Raw genomic sequence first — 10,962 nt, forward strand, 5'->3', positions numbered from 1 at the left:
GCCGCTGAGATCTAAGTGCCCCTTTTCAGATTCCTCTCTCTTCCTTTCCCTTTCCCACATCCTGAATGTCTTGTCACAGGCCTTTGACTAGACTCATTCCTCAGTTTCCTTCCTGGTCACCTGGGATCCCTCGGGGACAAGGCCACATTGCTAGGTCCTCCCTAGCTCTTGCTAACTACATCCCTGCTCCAATATGCACGCACAACCAGAGAGTCCCACACTGTGCGCCCCCCTGCCACACTCGGGATGGTCCCATCAAGACACTGGTGGCCCAGGGACACATGGGGGCTGCCCACCCAGCATCTCCCCTGTTTGCAGTGACTCCCACTGCTTCTGATTAACTGCCAGTGTGCCTTAAGCCTGGATTTACATTTCACTTTAGATACCCTGCAATGCTCTGAGCCTGAATTCTTTAACTTTCATGACCACTCAGGGGCGGATGATGCCAGGCCTTCTTGGTGTTGAGAAGAGAACTAAATGGGCAGCACATTTACAATAACAGCTGAGTAAGCTTCCGTCCCTCCCTCCGCTAACACCTGGGAGTGTCTTACGGTCTGGACTCCATCTGAGTTTCCTGTCTCTCAAGTTCCTGGGTCTTTTTAAAAGTGAAACTGCCCAAAGCAAAATCCTCTACGTAATTAAAACCTACAGCTAAATTTAGTTTTATTTCATCATCTGCCATTGCATAACGAACAGGGAATGCAAAAATAATGAGTCTGCTGCAACAAGTGAAAAGGAAACTAAAATGCAACTTGCCAAATTGAATTTGAAAAAGAAGGCTAGATTTCCCTCTGGCCCTGGGGGCTTGGCTGAGTCCTGCGCACGGAATCTTAGCAGAGGATTTTTCTGGTGGAAACTTCTAGATCCTGAATACAAGACAGAACCACAGTGAGGAAAGCAGTGGAGGAAAGGTGTGTGCTAGTAGACAGCCGGTACTGAGATAACACTTGGGTCCTGAGATAACACTTGGCACAGTCATCCCCGAGAAAGGCTATTTCCCCCCCTCCTTGTGCAGTGTGGTTGAGCTGGCCCTACAAATTCTCCTGGGCAGCTCTCTTGGAACTGCCTCTTCTTCCTGCCCACAAACCTGGAACATCAGGGAATAATCATACTAAGTGCCAGGTATCATTCTGAACACATTATCTAAATGAAAGCAACCAATCCTCACCCCAGTTATAAGAGTGGTACTTTTATTACCTTCATTTTACAGATAAGGAAACTGGGCACAGAGAGGTCTCTTTTCCTGGCCTGTGTTAAGGGATTTAACAACATTCCTGGTCTCTGAGTTGTAGCCGGGACATTCAAGGTCTAGTGTAACTTTCCCATCTCTCATTTCTAGACCTCTTGTAAACAGGGAAACTTGACTTTGTTCCTAGTTTTTACTTATTTTCATAAAATGTCCAATTTTGACAACTCTGTGGCTAGTTCTTGCTTCCAAATCCCTGCATGTCTCTGGCCCTTAACCCATTGTCCAATTCTTTCAATGTCTTTCCATATCCATCTATTGTCTTAAAGTACCAATTAATTGATTATCTCTCTCCGTTTCACAACCCACCCCCCATGCCTATGGCTCTGTGCAAATACAGCATTTCCGTTAGAACGCTTATCATTGTTCTCTAACTGATGGTTTATTTTTTTCTGTCTCTTCCAGAAGATTAGACTTTTTGAGTCTGAGCTTTGTAACCTCAGTCATTAGCACAGTTTCTAGCCCACGGTAGGAATTTAAGTATTGTTAATTGAATAAGTACTGTGCTAGAAACATGAGCTTTGACGAGTTTCCTCTCGTCTTCCAGCCATCAAGCTGCAAGAGGTTCTCTCAGTGCTATTTGCTGTGTTCACGGAATAAGCTTTCTAGACAAGACTTCAAGCCCCTGTCATATCCATGGGCCCACTGCTCAGCAAGGTGAAAAAGGAAGAAAAATAACATTCAAAATACAACACAATTCATTTTGATAAAACTAAAATATTGTTTTAGACAAATTCAGCCCCACTGCATGAGGGTCTTCTTGTTATCTCTTAGACTCTTTTCATCAGGGTACTGCATCCAAAAGAAATAACAATCCATAATCAAAAGTCTTTAAAAAGCAATACGTGTCTTCAGTCAAGTGGCCTGAAGAAATAGCAAAGCTGGGGTGCCTGGGTGGCTCAGTGGGTTAAGCCTTTGCCTTCGGCTCAGGTCGTGATCCCAGGATCCTGGGATCAAGCCCCGCATCGGGCTCTTTGCTCGACAGGGAGACTGCTTCCCTTCCTCTCTCTCTGCCTGCCTCTCTGCCTACTTGTGATCCCTGTCTGTCAAATATATAAATAAAATCTTAAAAAAAGCAAAGAAAGAAATAGCAAAGCAGGAAACCATATCATGAAACTATTCCGTAAATCATGTTTCTGTTGTAAGAGGGCATAGAAAAAGACAGAAAGCTCATCAAGTCGTTTTAGAACCAGATATCAAAATCAGAAGAGAAAATCACAGAACATTCTTTCTCATAAACATGAGGATAAAAATACCATGTTAAATATGGGCAAATCAAACCAGAGGTGTATTATAAACAACAGCAGTTCATCCAGCATGTTAATGAAAGTTCAAAATAAGAAAACCTGTTTATGTAATTCACAACATCAGTACGCAACAAGGAGAAAAACCAAACACTAATCTTAATAGGTGCCCCAGAACCCCTGCATCGATTAACAAGTTATTCCTTAGCCTACCAGGGCTTGAAGAAAGAGCTGAAATCTGATCAATATTGTTGTATCGATTAGGATTGCTTTTTGCTGCGAGTTAACAGATAACCAGTTATCGGAGGTTAAAATAGTGAAGGTCGGGGGTGCAGATCTCAATTTAAAGTCTGCAGCAGCAGATGGTTGATGGGTTAGAGCAGCAGCTCTAAGCCGTGAGTTTGCTAAATGATGTGTCTGTGACTTTCTTGGTCTCTTGCTCACAGTCGAAGGACGGGTATGCCAGCTCCAAGTATCAAACCCTTGCAAGAGCATCCGTAGCAGAAAGAGAGGAATAAGAGCTGAAATTCTCTCTAGAATTGCCCAGCAGGCTTCTCCCAAATCTTCTGTTGTTTAGTGTTGTGTCGCATGACTATATCTAGCTTGTATGTGACTCTCCGTCCCCACCTTATTTCATACTTAGGCCGAAAGCAGCAAGGAGAACCTGGAAGAATGTGACAGAGGGATAACGCTATTTTTCAAATGACTTAGCTAATTGCCCCTGACACCCACTTTTCCCACTTGTTTCAAATGCCACTTTTATTATATGCGAAGATCCACTAAATTCAATTGCCTTTTCTTTTTTAAAAGATTTTATTTATTTATTCAACATAGAGAGAGACAGCGAGAGAGGAAACACAAGCAGGGGGAGTGAGAGAGGGAGAAGCAGGCTCCCTGCTTGGTGGGAGGGAGTCTGATGTGGGGCTGGATCCCAGGACGCTGGTATCATGTCCTGAGCCCAAGGCAGGCCCTTAACGATGGAGCCACCCCGGCGCCCCTAAATTCAATTGTCTTATCCTCAACCTCTAATCTGTTTTCTTGATCAAATTTGTCTATTCTTACAATAACACCACCTGGTTTCACTTTCTTTTTTTTCCTAGATTTTATTTATTTATTTGACAGAGAGAGATCGCAAGTAGGCAGAGGCAGGCTCCCTGCTGAGCAGAGAGCTCGAAGCGGGGCTCCATCCCAAGACTCTGGGATCATGACCTCAGCTAAAGGCAGAGGCTTAACCCACTGAGCAACCCAGGCGCCCCCTGGTTTCACTTTCTATAGCCTTAGAGGACCATCTCATTTTGGATAAGTGAAGCTCATCTGTGTGTTTCGCTCTTTCTCAGATTTTCTTGTAAATGATTTCTTCTTGATATATTTTACAGTCAACTTGTAAGGCTCCATCTAAAAATCTTGTTGAAGGGGCTCCTGGGCGGCTCAGTGGGTTAACATCTGCCCTCGGCTCAGGTCATGAACCTGGAGTCCCAGGATCATGGAGCCCTGCATCCGGCCTCCTGCTCAGCGGGGGTCTGCTTCTCCCTCTCACTGTGCCTCTCCCCCCACTAGTGCGCGTGCTCTCTCTCTCTCGCTCTAACAAATAAACAGAATATTCATTTTAAAAAATCTTACTGAGGGGCGCCGGGGTGGCTCAGTAGGTTAAAGCCTCTGCCTTCCTCTCAGGTCATGATCCCAGGGTCTTGGGATCGAACCCCACATCGGACTCTCTGCTCTGCCGGGAGCTTCTCCCCCCTCTCTGCCTGCCTCTGCCTACTTGTGATCTCTCTCCCTCTCTCTGTCAAATAAATAAAATCTTTAAAAAAATTAAAATTAAAAAAATCTTGCTGAAATACGGGTTAGGAATGAATTGAATTTGATGGAGGGGGCTAAGTAGGTGGCGGAGTAAGAGGACCCTAGGCTGGTCGTGTCCCAAACACAACGTGAGCATTATTAAATCCTCCTCAATACCCCAGAAATCGGCTTGAAGATTGACTGAACAAACTCCGAAACGAAAGGGGGAGAAAAGAAGCCTCACCCAAGAGACTGGGAAGGGCGGAGACATGATTTGGGGCAACGGCTGTGGAGGAGAGGGAGCCGGGGCTGCGGCAGCGAGACAGAAACAGACTGGAGCACCCAAGGGAACCCACAGGAGAGCATATCCCAAGGCCATTTACTGGGGGAAAAGAGAGGGGCTGAGTTCTGTGAGTTCTGGCAGCCAGAGGGGCTTCAAGCCTGGAGTTTGAAAGGTCGGTGGGCTTGGCCGGCCCAGAGCCCCGAGGACGCTGCCCTGCTCCGGGAGAGAAGGCAGGCAAACACCCCGCGGGGCAGACAGCTTGGGAACAGCCCTCTGAACAGTGGCACGCGGCGGGGAGACGGCTTGCCCTTCTTGGAGGAGTCGCAGTAAGGTAGTATCCCTGGAGGGGCCTCACTGGGCATAGGACACCGCTGGCGCCATTTCTCTCCCGATCCCTCCGCAGGTGCACAGGTGCACCGGCAGGCGGCAGCACTGGGCCTGCGCAGATGCTTCCCCCGCGGGAGACCCTCCCCCAAGAAGACCCGCGCAGGTCCCTGCCCCCATCGCATCCCTAGAGCCCCGAGTTTGGAAATTCAGCAAGTCTGGCTGGGATAGGAGCCCCAGGGGTCCTTGAGATGATCTGTTCTTCTCAGAGCGCTCTCCTGAGAGGCAGCGAGGTATAATTATTCCCGTTGTATAGAGAAGAAAACTGAGGCTGCCCAAAAGGGTTCAGCATATTTCCCAAGGGCATACAGTTCAGCAGTGGGAACTCAGAATTTAAACATTGGTTCAAACCGGAATAAATCCCATGCCTCTACCCACACTGATACGATGTTTTTGTGTCGATGCAAGGCTTAAGGTTTTTGTTTAATTTAATGGTGGTAAAATGCAAAGGGATAAAATTTATCATTTTAGCCATTTTGAAGTGCATAGTTCAATAGTGCTAATTATATTCACATGGTTGCACAACCAACCTCCATAACTCCTTTCATTTTGCCAAACTGAAAGTGTATACTAATTAAAAACAACTTCCCCGTTCTCCCCTCCCTTAAGCCCATGGCAACCTCTGTTCCACTTCTGTATCTGTGAATGTGACAGCTGTAGGTACTTCATATAATTGAAATTATACAGTATTTGTCTTTCCGTGACTGGCTTCTTTAATATAGTATAATGTCCTCCAGGTTCATCCGTCTTGCAGCCTGTGTCAGATTTCTTTCCTTTCCAAAGCCAAATAATATTCCATTGTACAGATAGACCGCATTTTATTTATTTACCTGTCAGTAGACACTTCAGTTGTTTCTACCTTTTAGCTTCTGTGAATGTCAGTGTACAAGTATCTTTAAGAAGCTGATTTCAGGGGCGCCTGGGTGGCTCAGTGGGTTAAGCCGCTGCCTTCGGCTCAGGTCATGATCTCAGGGTCCTGGGATGGAGTCCTGCATCGGGCTCTCTGCTCGGCAGGGAGCCTGCTTCCTCCTCTCTCTCTCTCTGCCTGCCTCTCTGCCTACTTGTGATCTCTCTCTGTCAAATAAATAAATAAAATCTTTAAAAAAAAAAAAAAGAACCTGATTTCACTTCTTCTGAGGCTATACCCAGAAGTAAAATTGCTGGATTTGCTGGGTCATCTGGTAATTCTATTTTTAATTCTATTTTTAATTTTTTAAGCAACCACCATACTTTTTCCCGTAGCAACCGAGTAAGAGTTCCAGTTTCTCTAGATCCTGGTCAACACTTTTTTTTTTTTTTTTTTTTGGTAATAACTTCTAATAAGTGTGTGGTAGCATCTCACTGTGGTTTTGATTTTCATTTCCCTAATGATTAGGTGATGTTGAGCATTTGCACATCTTCTTTGGAGAAATGTCTGTTCAGGTCATTTGCCTATTTTTAAATTAGGTTTGGATTTTATGGCTGTTGTTATCTATGCAAGACTTTTAACACCCTTTAATCCCCCAAAGTTTTTGTTCTTTGGTTTTTGAGGTAAGTTCCCTGCCAGCTTCTCTGCGTGTTCACCAATTCTTTCTTCCCAGCTCCTGAAATGTAGAGACATTAACCAAAGGTCAAGAGGCACCCAAATTTCTTTAAATAATTACCATAAGAAACTCGGAAGTGAATAATTACTTACTGAGTAACTACTATATGCACAGTTAATAAAAATGAAAGTAACAAATATCTCACTTCTGAGTGATTCCTTTGTGCTAGAAATTTTGCACCCATTACTCATTTAATCTCGTAAATCTCTGCAGTAGGCATTATTATGAACCCCCTAAAACAACCGTGAAAATTAGGCGACAGAAGGGTTAGGCAACTTGCCCAAGACTTGCAGTAAACCATGGGAGTTGCTAAGAAGAGTCCCTTTGCAAGAATACCATGTCCAAAGGAGAAGACAAGACTAGCACACTAGAGAAAATTTGGAATAATGCAGCATTTGCAAAAACTCTGATTACTATGTCAACACAACTCCTCTATATATGGATTTAATTTTTTTACTTTTATTAACTGTCTTTAGGCCCTCCCTACACTGCCCTGCAAACAGGAGAAGACACTATGAAAGGGGAAGGTGGGATCACTACTCTAAAGGACCAGTTTCTCAGCAGTCATGTAAATATGCCTCTGTTCAAAGTTCTGGACTAGCTGAGTTCAGTTAAAGGATCCAGTATTTCCTCGTCTTTAAGGAACTTGCAGTCTTCTGGGAAGGCAAACATGGGAAATGATCAGAGGAAAAAACGGTTATCTCTATCAGCTGACCATTTTAAAGTGTACAATTCAGTGGTATTTAGTACATTCACCATATTGTGCAACCATCACCATAATCTAGTTCCAGAACTTTTTTTTGAGGGGGAGGGGGTGGGGAGGAGCAGAAGGAGGGGGAGAGAGAAAATCTTAAGCAGATCCCGAAGGCCTGTGTGGGGCTCCGTCTCACAATCCTGAGATCATGACCTGAGCCCAAATCAAGAGTTGGATGTTTAACTGACCGAGCCACCTAGAACTTTTTCATCACCCCAAATGGAAAATTCATACACATGAAGCAATCATCACTCCTCATATCCTCTTCCTTCTCAGTGCCTGGCGACCAAGATCTGCTTTCTGTCTCTCTGATTTTATTTATTCTAGATATTTCATATAAATGGAATCATACAATTAGCGATTTTTTGTGTCTGGCTTCTATCTCTCTGCATAATGTCTCCAAGGTTCATTCCCATTGCAGCACGTATCAATACTTTGTTCCTTTTTATGGCCGAACAGTATTCCATGGCATGAATACACAACAGTTCATCCATTCATCCATCTATGGGTTGATTCCACTTTTTGCTATCATGAATAGTGCTGTTGAGAACATATGTGAACAAGTATTTGTTTGAATATCCAGTTTCAATTCTTTTGTGGTATATATCTAGAAGTGAAATTACTGGACCATATGGTAATTTTATGTTTAACTTTTTGAAGAACCCCCAAACTGTTTGCCACAGAATTTGAAACATTTTGCATTCCCACCAACAATGTGTAGGGATTCCAATGTCTCCACGTTCACCAATACTATTTTCCATTACTGGGTTTTACCCATCTCAGTGAGTACGAAGTGTTATGTCATTGTGGTTTTGATTTGCATTTCCCTAATGACTAGTGATAATGAACATTGTTTTATATTAATGTCACTTTGTGTAATCTTCTTCACAAAAAAATTTCTATTCAATCCTTTGCCCTTTTTTATTTAGGGGTTTTTTTTTGCCTTTTTATTATTGAGTTATAAGAGTTCTTTATATATTCTGCATACTAAACCCTTATTAGATATATGATTTGCAGATATTTTCTTCTATTCTGTAGATTGCTTTTCACTTTCTGGATGGTGTCCTTTAGTGCACAAAAGTTTTAGTTTTGATGAAGTTCAATTTATCTTTTTTTTTCTTCTGTTGCTTATGCTTTTAGTGTTTTACCCAAGGAATCATTGGCAAACCTAATGTCATTCAAGATTTATTTTTCTCTAAGAGTTTTTATCTAAGTGTTTTCTAGATTTAGCTCTTATATTTGGACCTTTGATCCATTTTGGATTTTTTTTCTATATGATGTGAGGTTGAGATCCAAATTCCTTCTTTTGCCGTGTGAATATCCCATTTTCCCAGCATCATTCTGTTGAAGATGCTGTTCTTTCCTCATTAAATGGTCTTAATACTCCTGTCAAAAATCAAGTGTCTATAGATATATAGGCTTATTTCTGGGTTCTCAATTCTGTTCTATTGGTCTGTAAGTCTACCTTTATGCCAGTAGCCCACAGTTTTGGTAACTGTAGTTTGTAGTATGTTTTGAAATCAGGAATGGGAACCTTCCAGCTTTGCTCTTATTTTTTGAGGTTCTTTTGGCAATTTGAAGTCACTTGCAATTCCATATGAATGTTAGCATTGGCTTTTCCACTAGCCAAGTTGGGCTATCCTTGTCCTGTTTCATTCAGGAATCTTCTGTTGGTTTATTTTCTGAGATCAGGCTTAGGGTTAAATTTTCACTCAAAAAGTGTATGCAAGCAAAATTGATTTTTAAGAGTTGCTTTTATTTCCCATAACTTAAAAATGAACTGTAGTCTTATACAAAACACAATACCAAATAAGTAGTTTGTGAACAATAAATATTTAAATAGTATAAACAGGAAAAATATTTCAAATAATTTAAATAAATAAAAAGTAGAAAAGATCTTAAGCTATTGCAGATGAATTGTGCATATCTTTGTTCTAAACAATTTGCAACATTTAACATAACTTAGTAATAACCCCATACCTTTGTTACTATTTATTTTTCTTCTGGCATAAAGACAGAGATGAAAATGACACCTTGAGTCCTAGAAAATGAGCATTTAGTTGACCAGATGAGTTTTCAGACTCGACATGTTTATTTCCTGAGTTTCCTTGTGAGCTCACTGATGAAGAACAAGCACCTTCTGATTTCCACCCGGACAACCTCCCAGGCACAGCGGCTGTATTCTTTCTTTTCAAGATAGAGATTGATTCCATGGAAGTATCTCTTCACAGCCAGTCTGGAGTTCTCACTTCCCTGGGGTAACTGTTCCAAGTTCTTTTCTTCCTCCAAACATGTCTCCAGGTCATCCAGATGCTGATGAAGTCCAGCGAGGAATTTGTCCAGTAAGGTCTCATCCCAAGCCACCAGGGAGCCCCTTTGGCTGAAAAGGCTGAAGATCTGCCAGAGCATCTCATGCGTGACAGCTGTGGCTTCTGTCTTCTCAAACTTGTTTCCGTCCACAAGCATCTGAGGAAAGCTGAAGTCAGTCCTATCTTTCAGACAGGACAGAATGGAGATTCTCTCCATCTGGCTCAACAGCATGAAGGTTTCCAGATTGCCATGGCTTGGATGCAGGGCACAGTCCAGAGAGTGGACTGGGCTGGAGCCCAGCATCACCAGGACCAGCAGCACAGAGATTGAGAGGGCCATTAAGCAGCTGGGGGGTGATTCTGCAGGACTGCCTGAAGAGGAAGTCTCAGTAGGCTCTGAGAACTTTGGTTGATGAGTGCCGTTTAAATAGTGAATATAGAAACTTCCATTTTCTGGGTTTTTCCATTGTCGTGTTTTTCTTTCCCTTTCTACTTTTCTTTATTTCTTTCTTTTTTTTTTTTTAACGAAGTCAATTAAAGATGTACATTTATTAACATGAGCACCTAGATGGGGGACTCCAACCATGTGTGCCCATGCAGTACGTACACAGCATTGGAACATATTTTTTCATATTTTTCACATGTGCCAGGTTGTTCTTAGGAAGAAAAGCATGGACAAAGTCAGAAAAGGGAGAATTATGTATGCAAGAAATGATTGTCTTTCCAGGTCAGCAGGAAATATAAAAAAGCTTACAAAACAGGAGATTTCAATTTTTCTTATTTTTTTCCTTATTTATACTTTCCTCCTTTAAAATGTTTTAGTTGTATATGTGCCTCGAAGGTATCGCTTGAGTTGATTAGTGAAGATATTGTTAGGGAATCAATTTTGCAGATATCATTTGTCAAAAATGAATTATGGTCTGCCAAGCCCTTTGCTTGGTGCGGGTTTCCCTAAAAGATTCAGTTGCGTGTGTGCATGTGTACAAAGCGCAAAGTGCATGTGTGTGATTCTTCTGGCTCTCTACCAAGTATAACCCTTCACAGTAAAAACTTTGCCTTAGTCATTGTATGGTAATCCAGATAATCTCTTATCCTTGGGCATTCCACTGACAAATGATATCCCACCACACACTCTGGGCTAATGGGGCTGCAATTATATTCCAGGCTTACCATGATATGTCTTCATTGAATCTTTAACATACAGATATTTTAATAATATTAATGGCAGCAATCTTCAGTTAGAGGTAGGTGCTTAGCAAAGTGTTTTACAAACAGAATTTCATTTAAACTTCACAACTTCCCTATGAGGTAATTACTGTAATTACATTTTGCAGATAAGGAAACCAAAAACTCAGAGAGGCTGCTTAACTTCCTAAAAAA

General features: G+C 42.2%; 1 protein-coding gene across 1 annotated transcript; it reads right to left on the reverse strand.

Annotated features, from left to right (window-relative positions):
• Positions 1-9,252: 9,252 nt before the first annotated feature.
• LOC101678795 (interferon alpha-14-like) lies at positions 9,253-9,922 on the reverse strand. The gene has a single exon (XM_004761819.2). The coding sequence runs from the start codon at positions 9,920-9,922 to the stop codon at positions 9,365-9,367; it is 558 nt and encodes a 185-aa protein (XP_004761876.1). The 3' UTR covers positions 9,253-9,364.
• Positions 9,923-10,962: the final 1,040 nt, after the last annotated feature.

The sequence above is a fragment of the Mustela putorius genome, unplaced genomic scaffold, assembly GCF_011764305.1.
Source record: "Mustela putorius furo isolate JIRA1106 unplaced genomic scaffold, ASM1176430v1.1 tig00000421_pilon_pilon_pilon, whole genome shotgun sequence".
NCBI lineage: Eukaryota > Metazoa > Chordata > Mammalia > Carnivora > Mustelidae > Mustela > Mustela putorius.